Genomic DNA, 24,199 nt, shown 5'->3' with positions numbered 1-24,199 from the left:
TTATCCAGGCAGTCAGAACAACAGGTCAGTAACTAGTATGCAAGGCTTTAGAACAAATTGTGAAGGAAAGAGCAAGTTCATGGGAGATAAAATGCTAAAAGGACATAATGCAACATGGATTTACCAAAAGTAGATCACATCAGACTAACGTGATCTTCTTTCAGAAAATCTCTTATTTTAGATGAGAGAAATGGAGTAGATCTTATATACCTGGACTTCAGTAAAGCATTTAATATGGTACCAAATGAGAAATTATTAGTTAAATTAGGGAAGATGGGGATCAGTACAAGATCTGTAAGATGGATAAGGAACTGGTTAAATGGGGAGAAGGCCACGGGTTGTGCTGAAAGGTGAACTATTGGACTGGAGGGAGGTTACTAGTGGAGTTCCTCAAGAATTGGTCTTGGAAACAATCTTTTTCAATATTTTTATTAATGACGGTGGCACAAAAAGTATGTGTGAGCTAATGAAATCTGCTGAGGATACTAAGTTGGGAAGCATCGTCAATACAGAGGAAGACTGGAACATTTTACAGGAAGATCTGGATTATCTTGAGGACTGGAGTGACAGAAATGGGATGAAATTCAGTAAGAAAAAGCTAATAAGAATTTTTGCTACAAGCTAGCAGCTCGTCAGTTGGAAGCAACAGAGGAGAAGAGAGACCTGGGTCTGTGGGTTGGATCACAGGATGACTGTGAGCCACCAGTACGATGCGGCCGTGAAAAAGGTAAATGAGATCCAAGAATGCATCAGGCAAGGCATTTCCAGTAGAGATAGACATATTAATGCCATGTACAAGGCACTGATAAGACCTCATATGGAATATTGCGTACAATTCTGGTCACCCACGCTCAAGAAAGATGAATTCAAACCAGAAAAGGTGCAGAGAAGAGTTAATAGGGTGATCAGGGGAATAGAGGGCCTAATCTTATGAGAGGAGACTGGAAGAGCTTGACTTGTTAACTTTAGCAAAAAGAAGGCTGCTCTCTAAAAATGTATTAGGGCAGTAAATTACCAGGGAGGGTGAAGAGCTATTTAAGATAAAGAGCAGTGTTGGCACAAGAACAAATGGATATAAACTGACCACAAACAAATTCAGGCTGGAAATTAGAAGTTCCTAACCATGAGATGGGCGAGGTTGTGGAAAAGCCTCCTATTGGGAGTTGTGGAGGCAAACAACTTAGTTAGTTTCAAGAGGGAGCTGTACAAATGTATGAGTGAGATTGTATGATGGGGTTGCTTGTGACAGTAAGGGGCAGCTCAGTCCAGTTTGTCTGATGTTCCTAAAAGCTCATGCTTCAGGTTTTTAGCCAGCCACCTGCAGGGGTCAGGAAGGGATATTTCCCCAACCCCCTACTTCCTCCCAGTGGATTCTGGGTTTTCTGAATATCACTCCTGTGAAGCATCAAGGACAGCCATGGCTGGAGAGGGCCATTTGACATGGAGGATCAGGACTCTGAGGTGGCACCAAGCATTCTCTCTCTCAAATGCCTGGCTGGCTGGTTCTCGCTCCTATGCTTAGGGTCTAACTGATCGCCATATGTGGGGTTGGGAAGGACCTTGGGGGTTTTTCACCTTCCCCTGCAATGTGTGGGTGTGAGTCACTTGCAAGGATTATCTGTATTCATTTCATAAGTATTTCCCATTCATTTCACTGTCATAGGTGCACCTTGGTCCCTCCTATTTTCTGCCTGTGGCACATAATAGTCTAGTCTTCTGTGGGCTGAAAAATACTTGAGTTTAATTTCAGTTGTTGGGTTACTGTGTGGCTGTTGGCGACTTGTGATAGATAGTCAGACTAGATGATCTGGTGGGCCCTTCTAGCTTTAAACTCTATGTTACTGCACTAAACAAACCTAAAAGCTATTTAACTCAAAACTTTCACAATATACCCTGAAGAGATGCATTTTTGTTCTCAAATATTAACGACTTGTATTTTCTAAGAAATATTTTGGAGTAAAGAAACCCAAGTACAGAACCCCGCCTGGTTTTTAAAGCTATTACAATATTCCCTCCGTGGACTCTTGTTTCTGATATTTTTGACAACAATACCTTTACTAAGTATTCACAAGTTGTCAATAAGTACCATATGTAGCATCAGAAGAAAAGCTAAGTTGTTTAAGCTAAGTTAGTTATATAAGAAAGCTCAAGCCCCGATTCAGGAAACCAATTTTATCCAGCAAAGTACATAAACACATGATTAGGTCCTATTGACTACAACAGAACCGAACCACATGCTTAAGTGTTTTCCTGAATTGGTGACCATTCTACTAGGTAGTACAATCTCCTGACTTTTAAATGCAAATTTTTAGTCTCATACAAGTCTGATGAAAATATTATCTTATTCAGTGGAGTTCTGCCTTTATGATTACATATAAAACAGACATTTTGCTGGAATACACTTTTTTAAAGCTTAACTGCATTACTTTGTTTTTAGACTGTGGCCTTACAAAATTGTAAATGATGCTAGTTTTGACACTTAAGTTAGATCTTCTGTACTTCATTACCTGATATCAGAGAGCTGTAGCTGATGAGTGAGTTCATCTTTTAAACGGTTTAATTCTTCCCTAAGTGGTAAGCTGTTTCTCAGCTTCTTTACTGCACTTTTTTCACTATTATCTAACCAGGAGCTGTAAAAAAAATAAATAAAAAAAATGGCTATTCAAAACCATATTTCTCAGGCACATTGTACTGCTATGTAAAAACATTAATGTCTACTTTAAGACTTATGTCAAGTTACCAGATCAGGTAATGTTTTAAAAATCTATTTTTAGGGTAACATTTCTATTATAGTATAACCAACAGATAACTGTAGATCAGTCACTGAATCATGTTCCCACGGGTCTAGAACACTTCGAAAGCAGCTTCTTAAGAGATTTAATGGATAAAACATTTTGAAATGATCTAGTTTATTATCATCAACATGTTCCCATTACGCCTCTGGTGTTTAGGGCAGTGACGAAGCTCCTCCACTACTGTCTGTTTTCTGGCAAGTCTTTCAATGGCTCCCTAGCTGTGTCCCAGTTTTTTTTTCAACTCAGCTTCCACAGCTCTTCTCCATGTTTTTGCGTGGCCTCATTTTCACTTGCCTTCAGGTGTCCATTTTAATGCTATTCTGGTAATGGAATCAGTTTCCATTTGAAGCACATGGCCAATCCACCTCCAGTCCTCCTCCTAACGATGGTGCTCATATCTTCTTGGCTGCACTGTGTGAATAGGTCTTGGTTTGAGATTGTACGGAAGCGACTCATAGGAGGGTCATGAAAGGTCAAGTGCCCTCCCAGAGGCAAGTCTGGGCGGGGAGAAGGGGCGGGGCCAGAGCCGGAAGTGAAGGAGCAGGGCCAGAGTCTCTTTTAGCCACATTTCCTGGGATGCTACCAGTGCAGTGCAGTGTCTCGGCTGACGGGGAAAGCACCTGGCTGTGGCAGCAGTAGGCTGCCCCCCACCATAGCTCAGCTTCTGGCATGCTCAGAGTCGGCTCCTGTCCCAGAAGGACAGTGGCTGCTGCCACTCCCTCCCGTGGCTCCACTTCTGGGGACAGGAGCTGACTGACCATGCTGGGTGGGGAGGGGGCACAGATTTGCTCAGCTGCTATCCTGGAAGCTAAGCCTGGGCAGGAGGCAGCCTGCTGCTGCCACAGCCAGGCATTCTCCCAGGCAGCAGCCAAGAGTGGCTCTGCCCTGCTCCCTGCCTGGCTCTACCTGCCAGGCAGAGCAGCCAAATGTGCCGGAGGAGGAGCCAGCACAGCGAGAGCACAGAAATCCCCTCACAGGTAATGTGGGATAGGGAGAGCATGGGGGCCCTGGGCTAGGGTGGAGACACATGGGGAGGTCACGTATCCTCCCCTTTAGCTGGTGCTCCCGCTCCCCCAATAGTGGGGGGGCACCAGTCGTCATAAGAATTTTTCTGAGGCAGGTTGTATGGAATGAAGACAGTTTGGACATGTCATACTTTCTTATTCCCCAGCATTCTGCACTATAAAGTAGTGTTGAAAGTACACAGCTCAGATAAACCTTGAGTTTGGTTTTGGTGTTGTATATTGATGATTTCCAGAGACTGTATTTGAGCTCCTAAAGGTGTTCCTGGCTTTACTGATTCTGTTCTGGATGTCCTGGCTTGTTCCACTGTTCTGGCTGATGGTACTGCCCAAGCATGTAAATGTCCCTACATTGGTGAGAGCATGATCCTCTATCCGTACTGGTGATGGTGAGCCAATATTAAAGGTCACGATACGTCTTACTGCGGTTGATTTTCAATTTGCTGGATGAATGTGTTGAGTCGAGTTGTTTTTTCTTGTATACAGTGTTGGGTATGTGATAGGAGAGAGATCATCTGCGAAGTCCAGGCCTTCAAGGGATGTGAAGGGTGTTAATGCCTTGATAGGTCTTCTCTTGTACGCCGCATTACCCAGTCGATGGCAATATTGATGAGGACTGCAGACATGATGCACCCCTGATGTACTCCTATTCTGACTTCAAAACTGAGCTCATGCAACTGAGCACATGTAAACATGATTTACATGTGATCAACACTACATGTAAAGTTGGAAAATTAGCTTGATGATGTCGATTATACAGAGAGGGATTCCATATGCCCGCAGAATGCACCATAGGCTGGTCCTGTGAATTCTATCAAAAGCCTTCTCAAAGTCTATGAAGTTTATCTAGAGTTGCCATAGCCATTCTAAGCATTGTTCTATTATGTTTCGTAGAGTGAAGATCTGGTCTGCGCATCCAGGCCCTTTTCGAAAACAGGCTTGCTCTTTTCTAAGAACGCTATCAACTGCCTCTAATATACACTGGACTATGATCTTACACAATACCTTTGCTTGGCACAGATAAGTGTGATACCACACCAGTTATTACAATCACCGAGTTCCTTTCTTTGGTATCTTCACTATAACCCCATTGGTCCACTCATTTGGCACTTTTTCCCTTTCCCAGACAAATGTAAATAGAGGGGCCAGTATAGATGCTGATAACTCAGATTTTACCTTGAACAATTCTGCAAGTTATCCTTGCCAGGAGCTTTCCCATTTTTTTAAGGATTTGATGACTTGAATGATCTCTTTCGGAGCTGGGGTGTCTGTGTTGATATCAAGATCTTCTCCCTCCTGAATGTTTGCTTCCTCTATAGGTGGCTCCCTGTTCAGCAATTCTTTGAAATGCTCTGTCCAGACCATTTCTTGTTCTTTTTCTGATGTCAGTAAGTGGCCTTGTTTGTCCCTGATGAGAATGTTTGTTGGCGTCTCCTGTTTGCCACTGATAAGCCATGTCATTTGATAGACTGTTCCTTGTTCAACATGAGCAGTTGCATCCTCTGCTTGTGTTGCCAGATTATCAATATAATGTCGTTTGTCCGCTCTCACAAGGCGTTTAACCTCCTGGTGTGCCTTGCTCTACTACTTGTGGTATTTGTCCTTTAGCTTCTGGGATTGTGTGTCTAAAACTTTTTTCTTCAGGGCTTGTCTGGTTTATCTGGCATTCCACGTGCTGGGTGTAATCCACTCCTTTCTTCTTTTCTGCCGGTAGCCTAGACAGGCTTCACTGCTTTGTTTATAGATTGTCCCACTTTTTGTTGATCTCCTCATTTGCATTCCCCCCCTTCATCAAGGGCTGCAAGTTCCTGAAACCTGTTCTTTAACTGCAGAACAAAAGCTTTCTGTATTTCAGGGGATTTTAGCTTGTCAATATCATAACATCTATGTCTCTTGTTTGGTGGAGGCTGTCAAAAGGTGGTGGTCTGCTCCCCTTCTCACTTTCACATCTGTCAGCAAGTGTCGTCATTTGCCATTGATCATCGTATGGTCAATCTGGTTCTTATTTCTGCCATTTGGAGAACCTCATGTCAGCTTGTGAATTTCACAATGTTGAAATAGGGTTCCGCTGATGCCTAGATCATTCAATATTGCAGAAATCAACAAGCCTCTCCATTTTCATTCATGGTGCCACACTCATGTCTTCCCATTGCTCTGTCGTTGTTTGTGTTGTCCTTACTCACCTTGGCATTCAGGTCTCCCGTGATAATAGTTAGGTTGTAGTGTGGTACTCTCTCTAACTACGCCTATAGTGCAAGGTAGAATTTGTCCTTTGCTTCTTCATCACTGTCATTTGTTGGAGCATAGCACTGGATCGGGGTGATTACTGTGTTTCCCTTTCAGTCTGGCTCTCATAAGACTGCTGCTGATTGACTTCCACTCAAGCAGGGACCGCTCCACTCCCTTCTCCAAAAAGATGGAAACCACCTCAGAATGTTGTCCATCAATACAGCAAAGTTTCTCCCAAGGCTGCTGTTAATCTTTTGTCTGGCCCCTCCCCTACAGACCAGTCCGGCATGGTTGAACCTGCCAGGAGCAAAAGTCCTTGCTGAGCCAGACTCTGGGGATTGTTACAGCATGCGAGCTGTCTCGCCATGACAGGGCACGGACACCAGAGGGCAGTTAGCCAATACAGAAATACTAAATTTGACCACTCTTGTGGCAATGAAATGTGTTCGAGCTCTTTCCCAAGTCTTTGTACCAACTATGGCATGACAAAACAATAGTCTGACACTTCAGTGCCACAGAAGCTCCCTCTGTGTATGTTATCACAGCTCTCAATGCACCCAGAGAATGCATAAATTTATTGAGTTACTTTAAAACCACAGAAAGAAAAGGAGGACTTGTGGGTTAGTCTCTAAGGTGCCACAAGTCCTCCTTTTCTTTTTGCGAATACAGACTAACACGGCTGTTACTCTGAAACCTTTAAAACCACAGCTATACCTTACTGGCAAAGTCAGCTACAAATTGAAAGTCTTTTGAGCCCTATTGGTACCGAATGAGTTTAAGCACTATGGGAGTATTATCATGCCTCATTTAACCACAGAAGTCAGCTTCAAGAACCACATACTGAGAACATGCTCATAGCACTACAGCAATATTGATACTGTATATCTAGCTGACTGCTCTGAAAGGATGGAAGTAGAATGATGAGATCTATCCCATCAGACCTACACCACCATAGAAAATGCCAACTCAGTCTTGCTGTGAAGTAGGACCAGCCTTAGGGAAAATAGCACCCTGGGTGAACTTGTATTTTGGTGTCCCTGGCCCCCACTGCCTCCCTGGGCTCCCCACCCACACCCATTGCTCTGGCCCTCACTGCCTCCCTGGGCTCTCTACAACGGGTCAGCAGCCTAAGGGGAGGTACAGTGACAGGAAGGCACCAGAGAGCTATGGTGGCAGGGAAGCATGGTGACCAGAGAGCCCCGGAAAGGAGAGAGGGAACCAGAGGAGTACAGATAGTTTGCTTGTGTGGGAAGGCAGGGGAGGGGTAGTGACACGTAGTGAGGGGTAGGGGGCTCCAAAAGGGCAGATCTCTCCTCACACCCCAATACTAAGCATCCCCAATATTAAACTGCCCCTTCCCAGTCCCACAGAAGGGGGGCTATTGGGGGGCAGGGAAGATTAAAATGCACTCCAGTGCACTGGAGTAGCTAGGATGGGTGGTGATGGAGGAAGGGTCACTCCTGAAATATCTCCAACCCCCTGCAGTGACAACTTCCTTTGGGATGAGCAAGAGAAAGGTGGAGCCCCTGAGAGCTGGGGAACTGGGTGGTCAGTGTGTGGAATGGGGGAGGGGAGAACCTCAAAGACCTGGGGGATACCCTGAGAACTGGGGAGAATGGGGGGGCCCTGAGAACTGGGAGGCTGGCACCTGGGGGGCAGATACAGGGGCTTCCTGGAACCTGGGGGGTGCGGGGGGGGGGAAGAGCTGGAAGCCCTGGGAGGCCCTCTGAGAGCTGGGACATGGGGTCAGGAAACCCCCTCCCCCTACTCTCTCTTGCAGTTTCAGAGAGAGAGAGAGAGAGAGAGAGAAATTTCAGAGAAGAGGCCAGAAATTTCTAGTTCCCACTGGTTGGCTGAGATGCCACACTCATTTTCTATTGGGAAGCACTGCTTTCATTCAGGCCACCCATGGAAGGAGGCCCAGGCTGGGACAGTCCCAGAGGGTGAGGGGAAGAGCTCATTGGCTTGCAGAGTGCAGAGGTGGGACTGGGAGGTGGGCTGGGAAACCAGGTGTGGTGGCAAGCAGAGGGCATCTGCTCCGGAGCAAGGAGGTGGGCTCTCCTGTCATGCCAGGCTGCAGCCAGCAGGCAGCAAGGGGGAGCCTGACACCCTTGCTTCTTCACCAATGGTACCCTCCTGACTACAGCACCTTGGGTGGTTGCCCAGGTTGCCAACCCCTAACGCCTGCCCTGATGTGAAGGATGAGGTATCAATTCTGACTCATTTGAGGCCAAATTCTCTCCAGACTTATCAGAACCACTGGGACGTAATGCTCACACTGACATCTCTGATCATCTCACAGCCTAGTCAATCGTGATCCTCACTGAAGCAGGACACAGCAATCATGCCTACTTGTGAGGGATACAGTATGACCACATCCACCTTTTTTAAAGCTGCAGGGGGCCCTTCTCAATCTGAAAGAGAAAGGGAAGCAGACAGAAAACACACCTGATCCAGAAAATGTGCTGAGAAGTATGCCACTGGCGCTTCAAAGATAAAGCGCAGCAGTGATATACACTCTTTTCACACTCGGAGGAGCAAGACCTTAAGGGCACTGAAGATGCCCTTGCATTAAGGTCAGTCTATGAAGCTCAGTGATGTTCCAAGGGGAATGAGACATAAGTGACTGAAGCTGCTGAATGCCTCTGATGTACCTATAAGTGAGAACTTGAGCTCCACAAAAGCTGTGCACCAACTGCCACACAAGTTGCTCTGAAACCTCTGGTATTATTAGAGATGCACTCTATTACCTCTAGCTGTTCTGAGGGGAGTGAAAGGTAGAGACCTGAGGATTGGTGTGGTTTACACGAGCAGCTCTAAAACAACTCTGTCAGATGTCAGTGCCTCTGAAGACTAACACAAAAAGTTGTGGTGTGTTTTGTGTTTAAATTTAAGGAAACTGACAGCAGAGCCAAAGGATATAATAGAGCGCGGGGAGAGATATGAGGGATGAAATACTTTGATACCTCACATGAGATAGGATGAACACTGATGAGTAGAGGTCACAGTTCTAGGGTTCCTTCGTCACTGATAACCCATCAGAAATGAATTGACTTCTGGAGCATACAGGTATGGCTGTAGGGCAGGGGAGGGAAACAGGGCAATCTAAATATCTAAGCAAGGACAATGTGAAGTACGTACAACAGCACTTAATTTTAAAACCGTGGGTGCTTTTACCAGGCCCACTGAACCAAAAGAGAGGGATCTATTGAGTGCAAAATCTCAGGTCTTAGCAGTTGTGTGCAGTGCACTAAATACAATTAAGGCCACATCTACAAAATTAAAAATAGCCCATTACTTTTGTGCTGCACAAATGTGAACAGCAAAATGCAATTATACTAGTAATACTAGAGCATTATTTTACAATCCTAAGTAACAAGAGAAAAATTATTCCACTATCACATTCCATATTTTAGTGACATTTCAGATATGAACGTTTTCAGATACCACTCCTTTTATGAACTTGTTTTCTGAGCTGAATCCATACCATTAGCCAATATTTTGCCCTGATTGTGATGTGTGTGTCAAAGTCATAGCATTAGTGTTCATGGTAATTGTGAATTTGAATAAAGTCCACATTGAGGCCACCCTGCAGTCGCAGCTCCTGTCCCCACTATGAGCATCGTGACCGGACACATTGTCACAGCACCACTCAGGTTTGGCCCATCCATCCCTCCACAGACGGAGACAGAAGAGCAGCCATGCCAAACCTGAGGGGCACTATGACCACTCAGAGCCCCTGCAGGCTACCTGTCTTTGCATGCCATTCAGCCCTCTGGCTGAGAAGCTGCTAGTCCAAATCTCTTTCAGTTTAACAAAACGTTCAAGCGTAATCCAAACTACCAAAAAAATCAATCTATCCTCTGGGCCCCTGCGCTTAACCCTTTCCTTGGGTTTCGCTGCTTTTCCTCAGTTCTGATATCAAGCACTGTCTCATTGAGTCTAAATCTTCCTGAGGCCTCTAGCCTCCACTATTATCTGGCACTTTGGTTCTTGGCAGAAACAGCCACAGGAAGCAGGTGGGTCTTCTCCCCAACGCTGAACTCTCTCAGCCTATTTATAGGGCCCAGGTGTCTGCTGAGTTATCCCCAGATTTTTTTTGTCCCCTCTCTCTGGCTGATAATGATCTAATTTCCACCCATGTGGAATTTAATTTTGTAGATGTGGAAATATGCCCAACTGGCCTTTAACCCTTTCTTGTCAGTGATGGGGATTTCAGTTGATTACAGGAAGGTATTTTGACTGATCTGTAATTTCGATGCAACTTCAAGCAGCAGATGGACTTCTCAGGGCTTGCCCACATGGAGACCACTGTGTGGCAAGCCAGGGTGTGACTCTACAGTACACTAGCTTGCCATGCAGTAACTGGCCATGTGGACCTTGCTAATGCACAACAAAAGATCTGTAGTTCTGTGCAGTTCATCAAAGCACACTCTGGAATTATTCATGCACAGTAGCAGTCCGCATAGTCAGTCAGTGAGTGGCCAGCTAATGTGCTGTAGATTCCTACATGGCAAGCCAGAGTGTGAAGTCTCAGTGTAGACATGACCTAAGTCAACAGTGTATATTGTTTTCTAGTCAGAATATAGATCGATAGGAAATGTTATCTTTACTACACACACACAAAAACCCCCTCAAAACAAAACAGTAAATGATGCTTGTAATATTGGTCAGAAACCTGATAGGTAGAGCTTTTGCTATAACTGGAAAAATATTTGAGACACTCAAAGATTAAAATCAATTATTTCTATGAGATACTTAATGATCTCCTTTACTCTATTTACCCTTTTCAACCATTTCAGCTATCCAAATGCCCACTATACACAACTGATTGATTGCAGTTTCTTGTTTTTACAAGAGCAATATTATACTCCACCGCTAAGAGAAAGTACTAAAAACTCAAGCATGAATATAAAACAGATACAAGAAAAAAGTCCATCTTCAAATGACAATTTATACAAATCATGAAGTAATCATAACAGGCTCATGATATAGAAGAAAAGGATGTACAATTACACACAGACAGAAAACAAAACTCATGTACAATTTAGATCTGTTATGTGTTTTACAGTAGTACAATGACCTTATGTGCTAGGTATCATGCTCTCTGCCTTGAAGAACTTAAACACCACACATTTTGCACTATATTATATTCAAGGGAATAAAAATTAAATTGTATAATGCTGTTTATTTTAATTCAGTCATTTTTAAAAAGTGTCTCATGATCAGCATTTATTTCTTCAGAAATCTGTAGTAAGCTTATTCAAGAGTTATAAACAATTAAGAGTACTAAGCAATTTTCAGCAGTTGATTTCTAAATCACACTATAATGCATTTTGTGTAAGTTAACTGCATATATTAAATTGCCAAAACTTTGGATATTTAAGATGGTGCCCGAAGGCTGAAACAGATGTTAGGCACAGCAAAAACCACACAATACAGATATAAAGCATTTTTATAGGGCTCTATAACATGGTACCCAATTGATGTCTTGACTTGCATAGATTTAAATGTATTATTTTGTGTTCTGAAAGCTCTAAGTATATTACAAGTGATGTAAAATACTGAGTTTTAACACCTGAAATCTGTTGACTCCCCTGATGAATCTACAGTGGTATTCCACAGCAAACTAATGAAAAACTAGGATTAAACATCCACATTTGAAACAATCATTGACTATGAGCCATGACATTCTTTGCCCATCGTTCACCAGTCGATGATTAACTGCAGTTGCTCATCTGAGCACCCTTCAATTACATCACTATAGGGTAAGGAACAATACTTGGGGTGATAAACATTTTGCAGTTTGTCAAAAATTCTTATCCTATTTTACCACTATTAAAAGCAGACTAATGTATATTACAAAACAGTAGTTTAGTTAAATAAAAACCTTTACCTACATTAGAGTAATTTCCACCCTCTGGGCTTGTTCTAGTTCTTCCTCAGGATCCTTGAATCCAGTAAATGAATAATAAGTCTTGTCCCATTTGATAGGCCTATAAAACGTCCCTTTTACTTCTTTGTGAGGTTGAGAGTTCACGCTTTGGACATGCTCAGTAGATAAGCTGCAGGAGTTGAGAATGTCTAATACTGTGCTTAGTAAGTCCCTGGTGTGCAAAGTAAAACTGACGGCTCGAAAACCTATAAAAAACGCAACCCTCAAAACAATTAATATTGCATTCAGCTGAATAGCTGAACTTTTAGATGCATTCACATTGTTTCATTCTTGTCTTAAAGTTGAAACAAACCATACATGTATTATATGATAAGTTTCACAGTGAAATTATAACATTTATTTAACAAGTACTATAGACTTCAAACTATTAGCATGGCAGAAGGCATCAGAATATAGTTTAATATTTACAATTGTACAAGTCCAGAGCTATAACTATTAGGATATTTCAACTATTTGGCTCAGTGGGTAAGTCTGAAGCTTATCTGCAATTGTGACAAATAGAAAATAAATATGAAGGAGGCACAAACATTTCTATTGCTTTAACTCCAACAGTTTTGTTCGAGAGCCCTTTATGTAAGATTTATTAACAAAAAAAATACTACTTTGGATTACATATACTGTAGACAGGCAAGGATCTAAGACTACTTCACAAACAATAAGCCTCAACACCTATGAAATTCAAGAAACAAGCATTACACTTGTTATACACAGAGGTGTAAACTAAGGCACAGAGATGTTAACTGGCTCGCACAGTGCCACAGCAAGTCACTGGCAAAAGCAGGAACAGAACCACATAGATCCAGTCCCTCCTGTTCTAACTACTAAACAACCCCCCTTTATTCTTATATCTAAGTGGCTCAAATATACCACTATTTTTCTCTGCAGGCTAGTATGATTTTCTTCTTCTAGCAGAATGATCACTCAAAATTCATTTATGTGAGAATTTTCTGACCACTAGAAAAACAGAATATGAATTAAAATACAGCCTAACATGTCAGACAGAATTGTAAAAAAAATCTGAGGAAAATTCAGAGACAAGCATACCAAACTTGCCAGTGAATCATCCTACGTTCTCTTAAGCGAATATTAACTGAAATTTACAAACTGCACTTTAAAATGTACCTCTGCTGCTCTTGGTCATTCAGCACTTCTATAACATACTGAGAGTCTACATGCTACAGCTAGACCAAATAATGAGAAAATAAAAGTAACACCCTAAACTATAACTATCTTCAAGTTATACACAGACAGTTGAATTAAAAGCATTGATAGCTGGCAAGTATGTCAGGGTATTATTTCAATTTCATTGTAAGATTATTGACTGGACTCCTACTTACATTTAAACCCATTATAACCACTCGCTCTTAAAAAAGATTTTCCATTAGAAGAATGTGTAATTACCTGGGATGGCCTTTAAGGGCCTGATACAATGCCAATTGACATCAATGGGTAGTAGATAAGGCACTATAAAAAAGGGGTGAATAGTACAAAACTATGGAATGCATTTTCAGTATTTAATTTTGCAAGAGAAATTATCAGATTAAGAAAAAGCACCTGCAGCACTGAAGGATTCTTGGACATCAGAAGAGTTTTGCTCTCTCTCTCTCACGTAAAAAGTGAGTTGAGTTGGCTTAAAAGACTTAAATCCTGGTTTCTGGAGATTCTCCAAATAGCCATTTAACCTCTTAAGAGAGTTTTCATTGATTTCCTGTAGAAAACAAAATAAGAGCCACTGTAAATACTTAATTTTGTCTGCTTTCTCAACATGGCATATTTATTTAAAAGTAGGCTAACAGTGTTAGTTTAATAAGATACAACTAAATGTCAACGTATTAAACGTAGTTCACAATTCCATGAAAACACATCAGTGTATTCCACATAGAAAGGTGACTGAGTAATTTCATTAAAAATTTATCTTCATTGCATGAATAGTTGACTTGATGGTAGATAAGAGTAAAACAGAAGTTAAAGCATATATAATGTTCAAGATAGCTTCCAAAAACAGGTAAAAAATTAGGTTTGATTAAAAGTAAAAGGTCATTCTTTGTAAGGGCTGTCAGAGGTTTAAAAAAAATAAAATGGAGTGTTGCATTAGTTCTATGTTTTGTATGGTTCAAGACTCCAGAGTGTCAGGGAAAGCAATGTATAGTGAAAGGCTGATTAGTGAGTTTGGGGATATACTTTGTCCAAATTATAAGAATTTGCTGGACATTATCTTGTTAAAGTTGTATTTTCCTGATCACCATGTTAGTTCTACAAATGGTAGATCAAACTTTGACAGTGTAAAATCTAAACTAATAAAATATTTCCTTTCTTCATAAACCATATACATGAAAACACCTTTAGAAACAAAAATATATTTTTACCCTCTCTCTGGGATGCTGGCCAAAGAAATCTGGATGCACAGCAAAATAGAAAGGTCTGAGAGCATTGAAGACTTCAGCCCCTGACAAAGGTCTTGCCTGAAGAACCCACTGTAGCAGTATTTTCTCCAGATACAACCTAACAAGAAATAAAAGCTTTATGTATTAAAGTAACCTCCAAATGGTGAAGTAATATAAACTACATAAAAGAAATGTTACCAGAATGGTGTGAACACTCATATGAAATACAATCACTTAAAAATAAGCCGTACTAGAAGGCTGGATTTTGTCTCATGGGATCAACAAAATTCTATTTAACCATAACAGGCCTATTGTGTTACAAAGACTGTTGATGCTAACAGTTCTGATTAGTGGCATTCAAAAAGTGGTATTTGGAGAAGGTAAGGGATGAATCTTACAAGTTCATATATGAAATTCTCCACAGAAATACCTCTTTTAAATACTGGTGATTGGAATAGTCAGAGGTACTGAGGGCTGCCATCTTGGAATTGGTGTTTCTCAAGTCAATGCCCATAACTTGAAGGTTCGAAAGTAGCTAAGAAGTTTAATATTTGTAAAGCACTTTGCTATAAAAACAAAGCATTAGTTCTGGGCTAAAAAAAATCCGAGTTACTTACCTCTTGTAACTGTTGTTCTTTGAGATGTGTTGTTCATGTCAGTTCCAATTAGGTGTGTGCGCACTGCGGGCATGGCAGCTGGAAGGTTTTTCTCCTAGTGGCCTCTGTTGGGTTGGCCAGGGCGGCCCCTGGGGTCACACCTTCGTGGCAATCAATATAGGGTCCTGCCGACCCGCGACTCCCTCAGTTCCTTCTTGCCGGCTGCTCTCACAGATGGGTACGAGGATGGGAATTGGAATGGACATGAACACCACATCTCGAACAACAGTAATGAGAAGGTGAGTAACTGTTTTTTCTTCTTTGAGTGCTTGTTCATGTCAGTTCCAATTAGGCGATTACCAAGCCCAAGTTTTGGAGGTGGGGTCAGAACTCAAAGGTTTGCTGACTGTAGCACTGCTCTACCAAAGGCTGCATCATCTCTGGCCTGTTGGGTAATAGCGTAATGCGAGGCAAAAATGTGCACTGATGACAACATGCACCAGGAAATATGCAACTGAGAAAGCTTGCGCCCTCATGGAGTGTGCAGTGAGTGGAGGAGCAGGACAGAGTTGGAAGATAAGAGTTCGCAACATCCAGGCACAAGGACCACTCATGGCCATGGAACAACCTGTTGAGACAGTCTGCCAACTTGTTCTGTACTCCAGGGAGGATCGAGTGAGCTATGCAAAAGTCCCACAGTCTAAGGGCTTCCTGGCACAGGGGAGAGGAGCATGCACCCCATCTGTTTATATAAAACATCACTGTTGTGTTGTCTGTCATGACCAATACACATTTCCCCTCCAGATGAACTCGGAAGGTCTGGCATGCTAGGCGGACTGCTTTCAACTCTCTGACGTTGATGTGAAGGGAACTTCACCTGGGACCAGAGACCTTGTGTCCTGAGGTCTCCTAGGTGTGCCCCCCACCCCAATGCTGACACGTCCATCACCAGCAAGGAGGATGGGTGAGGTCTGGTGAAGGGGACCCCGGCACACCCTACCTGTGGGTCGAGCCACCATAAGAGGGAGTTGAGGACTGGATGAGGTAGAGTGACAATCTTGTCCAGACTGTCCTGAACCGGGTGATACACTGAGGCTAGCCACACCTGACAAGTCCGGAGTCTGAGTCTGGCGTGCTGTACTACATAGGTACAAGCGGCCATGTGTCCCAGAAGCTTCAGGCAATTCCTTGCTGTGGTTGTAGGGAACTGTCTGAGGTTTTGAATGACGTCACCCAGGGACCAGAACCACGATTTCGGGAGGCACGCAATGTCCTGTGTGGAGTCTAGTACCACTCCTATAAACTCTATCTGCTAAATGGGAGAGACTTCTACACACTGAGAAGGCCCAGTTCGTCAAAAGTTGCTCTTATGAAGCCAAGTTGTGCCTCCACTTGCGTCCTGGAGTGGCCCTTGATTATCCAGTTGTTGAGGTATGGAAATACCTGTACCTATTGCTTGTGCAGGAACGCAGCCACAACTGTGATGCACTTGGTAAACACTTTCTACAGTACGCATCCGATGAAGTGAGCTGTAGCTCAAGAAAGCTTATGCTCAAATAAATTGGTTAGTCTCTAAGGTGCCACAAGTCCTCCCTTTCTTTTTGTGAATACAGATTAAGACGGCTGTTACTCTGAAACTTGAGGAGCTGCTGACAGGTCAAAAACGGGAGGACCGTGAACTAGTAGTGATTGTGGATCACCATGAAACTGAGGTACCTTCTGTGGGATGGCTTAATTGAAATGTGAAAGTAAGCATCCTTCAAGTTGAGGGTGGCATACCAGTCCCCTGGATCCAAGGAAGGGATAATGGAGGCCAAAGAGACCATGGGGAACTTCAGTTTCTTCATGAACTTGTTGAGATCTTGCAGGTCTAGGATGGGCCTGAGGCCGCCTTTGGCTTCCAGTATTGGGAAATACCAGGAATAGAAGCCCTAGCCCTTCAACTCGAGGAACCTCTTCATAGAATCATAGAATATCAGGGTTGGAAGGGACCTCATGAGGTCATCTAGTCCAACCTCCTGCTCAAAGCAGGACCAATCCCCAATTTTTGCCCCACATCCCTAAATGGCCCCCTCAAGGATTGAACTCACAACCGTGGGTTTAGCAGGCCAGGGAGCTATCCCTCCCCCTCTTCCACTGCCCCAAGTGGCAAGAGCGAGTGCACCTCCTGTATGAGGAGCTTCTCGTGAGAAGGGTCTCTGAAGAGGGACGGGGAAAAGGGGTGGAAGGGCAGAGAATTGGTGGGACTATCCCCTTTCTACTGTGTAGAGTACCCAGAGATCCAATATAATTCAGGCCCACACGGGGTAGAAAGGGGACTGTTGGCACGAGAAGGTAAGGTGATATGGATCCAGTGTCCAGACTGATGGGTCGCGCCCAGGCGCATCTTCACAAGGTCTGCTTCTAGCCAGCAGACTGCTTCCCCTGACCAGAGCCCTGGCCTCTTTCTGTTGTTTCTACCCCATCCATGAGAGAAGTCCTGCCTATTTTGAGGCTGGTATGAACAAGGCGGGAGTCTGCAGCTTAAAATGTTTCTGTGGTTTGCTGGAGTGCGGAGGCCCAGAGACTTGAGGGTGGCCCTTGAGTCTTTCAGGCTATGAAGCTGGGAGTCTGTTTTCTCCGAAAACAGGGCTGAACCCTCAAAAGGGGAGATCTTGAATTGTATGCTGGACCTCTTAAGGAAGCCCAGACACCTGTAGCTAGGTGGTCCGTTTAATGGCTATCCCCGAGGCCATGGTATGGGACACTGAGAATGCCACTTCAAGGGCTGCCTGAAGTGAGACTCAGGAAACCAGCTTTCCTTCCTCCACTAGAGAGAATTCTGCCCTGGAGTCCTCCGGCAACAACTCTGAATTTGGCCATCACTCCGCAGGAGTTGTAACTGTACCTGCCGAGGACAGCCTGGTGGTTAGAGATCCAGAGTTGTAGCTCCCTGGTGGCATAAATTTTCCTCCCAAAGAGGTCCATCTTTTTTGCCTCCTGATTTTTGGGGAGGGACCCTGGCAGCTTTGGCACTCCCTAGCCATGGCAAATGAGCGGGAGTCTGGTGGAGGGTGGGTATACAGGGGCTCAAACCCTTTAAAGGGAACAAAACACCTCCACTCATTCCTCTTTGCCGTTGATGGCAAGGAGGCTGGAGTCTGCCACAATGTCTTAGTGGTCTCTTGTATAGTCCGTATTAGAGGCAGGGCGATATGGGAGGGACCAGAAGGGGCAAGGATGTCCACCATCAGGTCAGAGGACTCGATGACCTCCTCAGCCTGGATGCTCAGGTTTTGTGCCACCCTCCACATCAGTTGTTGGAGCACTCTACTGTCCTCTAAGGCTGGGGCCATTGATGTGCACGTCACTGCCTTGTCATGCGAGGAGGACGACGAGGCCCTAGTTGGGAGTGGGTCCTGCTCGCTACCCCCAGAACTGAGGGGATCTTTTGGCGCAGCTAGTGCCATTGTGGCCAGGGCTGGTGCCGCTGTCGGCACCCCAGTGAGTACGGCCAACATCAATGATGCCGGAGGTACAGCGACCATCTGGGAGGCTGAGGGCACATATGTTGCTGACCTAGAATAGGACCAGTGGCCGTGGCCCGGGCGTAAGGCCTAGGGGTCCAAAACGGCCACTGGGCTGCCACTGACCTGGCCACGGTCTCAGTTGGAGATGGTATTCTTGTCTGCGGGACCCCAAACTCCTGCTCCTCCTGGAGCAGTAGGACTCTGCTTCTGACTCCGAGGATTCTGTATAAGACGACCAGCGAGGAGCGGAGCCCGTCTGTGCCGGAGAGTGGCGTTTGGGGCTAGGACTGTTGTTGCTCTGCTACCCGCAAGTTCGTTGATAGCACTGGTGACCGGTGCTGAGGGGATGGCAATTGGCATGGCATTATCGCCGGTTTGCCCCGGACGGTGCTGGGGGTCTCATGGGTACTTTTAGACTGCTGCGGGCATCCTGTCCTGTTTCAGGGGGTGGGGGAAGGCAGTGCTGTGAGGGTGATCAGGTCTTCAACCGCCTCGAATGCCTCCGGCGTGGACAGTATCTGCAAGTCACAGCTCTTCCAGACAAGGGAGGGGAGGGTGTCCAGACTCAAAAGGTCCTAGGGAGAGTCAGGAGTCAACACGAACCTCAATGTGGATGCTGAGCTTGTGTGGCCTGACGCAGGTCTCACAGCGGTGGGCTCCTTAAGCACTGCTCTGGGCATGGTGGAGCGTCCCCTCTCGGGTCTTCTTTTCTTGTGGGGGACTGGAGAATGAGAGTGCACGGAGCTCCTGTGAAGAGACGCCTGCCAGTGCCGAGAGTCTCTACTGGAGTCCTTTCTTGGTGCCGACTCATGCCCTGACGGTTCCATGGCACTGCGCCCCGGTGCTGAGGTGCTCAGCGTTGGCTCCGCTGAGCTGGGGTCCGAATGGGCATGCAAAGCAACTTCCATTAGCAGTATCTTGAGGTGCTGCTCCCTCTCTTTTTGGGTCCTCAGCCGAAAACCTCTACAGATTTTGCAGCACTCCTTGAGGTGGCCTTTACCCAGACATTTCAGGCAGGAAGCATGAGGGTCACTTTTTGGCATATGCTTGCCACAGTCTATGCAGGGTTTTAACCCTGGGGACAGAGGCATACCCCAGTACCAGAGAAAAAAGGGGAGGGGCCCAAAGGGTGCACCCCCAAGTAAACCTTATCTAAAACTAACACTAATTATACTCTATATACAAACTATTTACACAAAGAAGTTAAAGAAACTAGGGGAATTGCACTTGCAGAGCAAGAGCCACGAGCGTTCAGGCTAACTGTCACAGGCAGTAAGAATGAACTGAGGGGGTGGCAGGTTGGCAGGGCCTATATTGAGCATAAAGAAGGCGTGACCCCAGGGGGCACGCGCAGGCCAACCCAACAGAGGCTGCTAGGGGAAACATCTTCCGACTGCCGTGCATGCAGTACGTGCACACCTAATTGGAATGGACATGAACAAGCACTTGAAAAAGAAGTAATCATATTTCAACACAGAGAAGGCATCCCTTGTTCACTTCTGAGACCCACATGCCCATGGCTATTTTTAAACCTGAGCAAACTTACTTCATTTCCCAAGCATATTCTTGTATAGAAGACAAAATGATGTAAGGCAGCAGACTGGAGTAAAAGAAAATAAGCTTATTTGAAAATGAGGAAAGATGCAAGAACAGAGGGAAGAAGAGGGATGTTGACAGATTTAATTTCCATCATAGATAAAGAAGATTGTTTACAGTAAGATTTGAAGAGAGGGAGTGTTTGGATAGATAGATCAGAAAGCACAAATTAAAGGGTGAACTTCAATTGTGGACAGTTAAAGGAGAGAGTTTAAGGTTGTAAGAGCAAGTAGTGGGCAAATAGGAGGTAGTGTGTCTTTGGCTTTAGAAATCTGTAAATACCAGGATTACAATTCTGAACTAATGTGAAAACTAACAAGATGCAATGAATATGATATGGTTCCATTTCCTGGAGTGGCAGAGTTATATGACCACAGCATTCTTGATCACCCCAGAAGGATCTCAGGAGGCAGAACTGAAGTAAGGGCAAGTTCTGGCAACATTCTGGAAATGACAAAGAGCAGACTTGCATGGCAGATTAGAGAAATGAGAGGAAAAGGCAAATTCTGGGTAAAAGATCACTAAGGTTTCTGACCATAGTACAAAGTTGTCTGAGTTATTGTGTTAAATGAACAGGACAGCACACTTATAAATATCAAGGTCAGCATGTAAATAGTAAATATTTAACAATAGAATTTTTCCTTTGCAACTGATCTCACATAGTATACTAATTAATTTACCAGGAGAAGTAATTTTTCTTTCCATCAGCATTCACATTCAGTTTGAAACTAAGATGACGAAGAGCACTTCAGTTCTGTTCAGCAGTAAAACACCTACATTTATGCAGTGTCTTTCATTTAAACTATAGACCCAAAAAAAAAAAAAATCCACACTTCACAAAATTAAATACAAGACAGACAAAATCATAGTATGATCAGATGTTGATAAACTCAAGACAGGCGAATAAATGAAAGATAAGAGGCATAGTTGCATATCCTTCACATAGAAATGAGGACCATATAAAAATAATAAGACAGCCTTATAAAAGTTCATTCGTCTGATTTCCTGGGGTGAGTAATTTTACTGGAGAATAAATTGTGACGAACATTTCTTTGTGTCTACCCCTACCCTATAAAAAGTTGGCTAACAGATTTTTTTTGTTTTTTTGTGGCAGGGAGAGGGAGGAGAGGAGTTGGGTAGAGGAGTATGTGCCTGGACTGTTATAATTATCTTGATAATTTTGCAAGGCTGAAATAAGATGACCAAAAGGGAGATCAATCAATCAAGTTTTATTGCACTAGTCAAATGCCTTTGCAAACAAACACCATAGCCAAATCGCAGTTAGTTCAAATTTTATGAGATCTAGTAAAACCATCATCAAGAAACCCAAGAAAGGCAATCAAAGAATGTTTTAAAAGCCAAGATCTGTGCAAATATGGATATTCTGAAAATCAAATAACTTAACTTCACATTGCACTTTCTCTTAACAACCCGATGGTTTGGTCTTTGGGAAAAATCTTTTCTTTTCCAAAATCATTTAACAGTGAGTCAAATTAAAATAGAATTTACTTAGATCCATAACATTTTAGGGTCATCTCCAAATATCTTTTACAGCACTTGGGCAGCAGATTCCTTCATGTGAATACCTTTCCATCCAGCAATTAAAACAAGGTCAGATATCAGAGTCTCATGTGCATGTCTAAATTTTATTTTTAACAATTTTTTAAAACAAGTGTTGAGTTCTCAAGTTGAGATAAGGACCCTGATCTTGTTTGTCAGTATCTCTAACACTTTGTCAGGTCTTAAATTCTTCCCAAGTATTTTTTGGGGCTTGGTGCCAGGGCTCCCGCAGGTTTGAAAGTATTTACCAGCACTCTGTTCTGGATGGCTCTGGCTGAATTTAAGCCCTGCCTTTAGTTAACAACAGAACAACTGATGAGGCTAATAAAAAAGGGTAGGTGAATATTTAAGATTCAAATAAACTTGCAGGGCTTGAAGAATCTGACCGTGACAAGCACAAAGCTTTCTCTGGCAAAGATGGGGAGCCCTTACAGTTATAAAAATAACCTTTGAAATGTGAACCAAATGTAAACCAAAGCAACAGAGTCTTGTATGGGCAGAGAGACAACTCTACCACCTCTTCTGTTACTCCTAGTTTTGTCAAGAAGCAGACTGAAATTACCAAGACTGGTCAGCTTCACCACTATTATTCAGGAAAGGACAGTAGTAAAATTTATCCCCTCCCATATACACCATCTTTACAGTAACCAGGAGGCTCTGAGACAGTAAGAGAAAGATTTTCCCTTCCAGACACTCTTAAGTACTTTACATTTAATCAGACACCCACTAGCTAGAAGCTCATAAAAAAAAAAAAAAAAAGGTAGAGTCTGAAAAAAGATCCATGGACAACACCCATACAAGAATGCCAGCACCCTACCCCTTCATAGTTGCTTGGCAAAGGGCCTAGGCGTCCTGTACCTTACCTGTTCCCATCTTTAAAAGTTACCTCTGGCTAACATAAAAAAAAAAGTTATGAGGAAAAACTTGTAACTGAATGTATGTCTTGAGACATACAAATCACATTTGTCCAAGATCTTAATGAGAAAAATGGCGATAGATGGAAACAAAATAAATAAAACTACTATATGTAACATTACCATGTTAGAAGATAGTTTTTTGCTAGGATCCTCAGCCTATTTTGAATTTACTCAAAGGAGGAACACTCACAGACCATAATTAACCTAACAGAATGAAGAATATACACAGAAAAGATGGAAGACAGACCTTTGAGGCATCCCATAGCTGTAGCACCAATTTAAGAAATTAAAATTAATTTAGAGGAAAAAAATGCAAAGAAGGTGCCCTTGACTTTTTGCTCAAGGAGTGAAAATTTCCCCCCAAAACCGCATTCAGATTAAGGAGGATAAGAAGAGACAGGGATTCATGTTCAAAAGCAAAATCATTACCACCTAGAGTAGGGCAGTCTCACTATTGTGAAAGATATTATCAAACAAAATCTCTGCAACAAGATGTTATGCAATAGGATTGCAAGACATAATTATTGATGAAATAATACCCCCTGTTGAAGATTGGTGTCAAAATCTATTAAACTCAACTTTTTCCTGTAGTTTTCACATTGAATATCTTTGGTAAAAGTAATTTACTTTATCCTTACAGTTCACTTTATCTGTAATACTGAACTTTAATAGCATAAGAATTCAGTTATATTTTGGATATTTAATTTTAGCTTTGTTATATCACCTTATTTCACAAAGCCATACTCAAACCTATGTTCTGTTTAGCCTGTGTCTGACAACTCATCCTCCATTGGATGACTGAATGTTTATTGCAGCTATTGTGGTAAAAACGGCACATGGATAACAAATGACCGATTAATATTTTTCAATTTTTCTCTGAAACACAAAACCTCCAGTTTTTAATTACAAAGTTAAAGGGTAGATTAATTTGGCAATCAGTCTTACCTCCTCACAGACCCCAAATGGGAAAACATCTCACTGCTTATGCTCAAGTCAACTTTCAGACATCCGCTAGGTCACTTAAAGAAGAATACAGAAGGAAAGTATATTTAATGATTGTGTCCATGTATATTTTCTCCTTTCAGTTCTCTAAAAAACTGTTTTACAATTGAAGTAACAGTGGTAATGAACAACTAAGAAAATCCACAATGTGGGATTTGGTTTTACACAAGGATGGTTTTAGATTTTTTCCTAAGCTAAAGGAAAAAAGTATCCTTTAGTAAGTTATGTGATAAATTCTGTATTGACATAGGTGGATTTGAACTGATACTATTTGAAAATCTTAAACAGAATAATTTAAAGATACTCCAGTTTCTGAGTATGGCTTTTAAAAAAAAATCCTTTGAGATATTTAAAATGTTTTTTAGTTTCCCTGTTGATATTTATAACTGTCTTTTCAGCACAAGAGAAATTGACTGGCTACACAGGGGAAAACAGCAACATTGACTATGCACAAAGTGCTATCAAATCCACAAAACAGAACAAAAAACAAACAAAAAACAGAGCAAAACAGTTTTTCACTCAAACTTCTTCCAGTTATCTTAGGTGCTACATTTAACTTTATATTTGTTTTGAAAAATCTGATTTTCAAGTTGGTTGTGTCCCTTTAAAAACAGGTGGCAGATGGTATGAAAA

General features: G+C 43.0%; 1 protein-coding gene across 4 annotated transcripts in view; it reads right to left on the bottom strand.

Annotated features, from left to right (window-relative positions):
- Nucleotides 1-24,199, bottom strand: part of TCAIM (T cell activation inhibitor, mitochondrial) — a 54,510-nt gene that overhangs the window by 27,159 nt on the left and 3,152 nt on the right. For 3 of the 4 annotated variants that reach the window (XM_073333347.1, XM_073333349.1, XM_073333348.1), the window contains 5 exons: nucleotides 23,510-23,583; nucleotides 14,369-14,504; nucleotides 13,557-13,710; nucleotides 11,947-12,187; nucleotides 2,508-2,630 (listed from right to left, as the gene is read on the bottom strand). In XM_073333347.1, coding sequence (XP_073189448.1) covers nucleotides 2,508-2,630; nucleotides 11,947-12,187; nucleotides 13,557-13,710; nucleotides 14,369-14,504; nucleotides 23,510-23,538 — 683 coding nt within the window. In that variant the 5' untranslated portion in view covers nucleotides 23,539-23,583. The remainder of the gene's footprint in view (nucleotides 1-2,507; nucleotides 2,631-11,946; nucleotides 12,188-13,556; nucleotides 13,711-14,368; nucleotides 14,505-23,509; nucleotides 23,584-24,199) is intronic. The other variant, XM_073333346.1, reaches the window with a different exon arrangement.

The sequence above is a fragment of the Lepidochelys kempii genome, chromosome 2 (assembly GCF_965140265.1).
Source record: "Lepidochelys kempii isolate rLepKem1 chromosome 2, rLepKem1.hap2, whole genome shotgun sequence".
Classification (NCBI taxonomy): Eukaryota; Metazoa; Chordata; order Testudines; family Cheloniidae; genus Lepidochelys; species Lepidochelys kempii.
The sequence above is the reverse complement of the archived record's forward strand: the minus strand, read 5'-3'. Positions and strand labels throughout refer to the sequence as shown.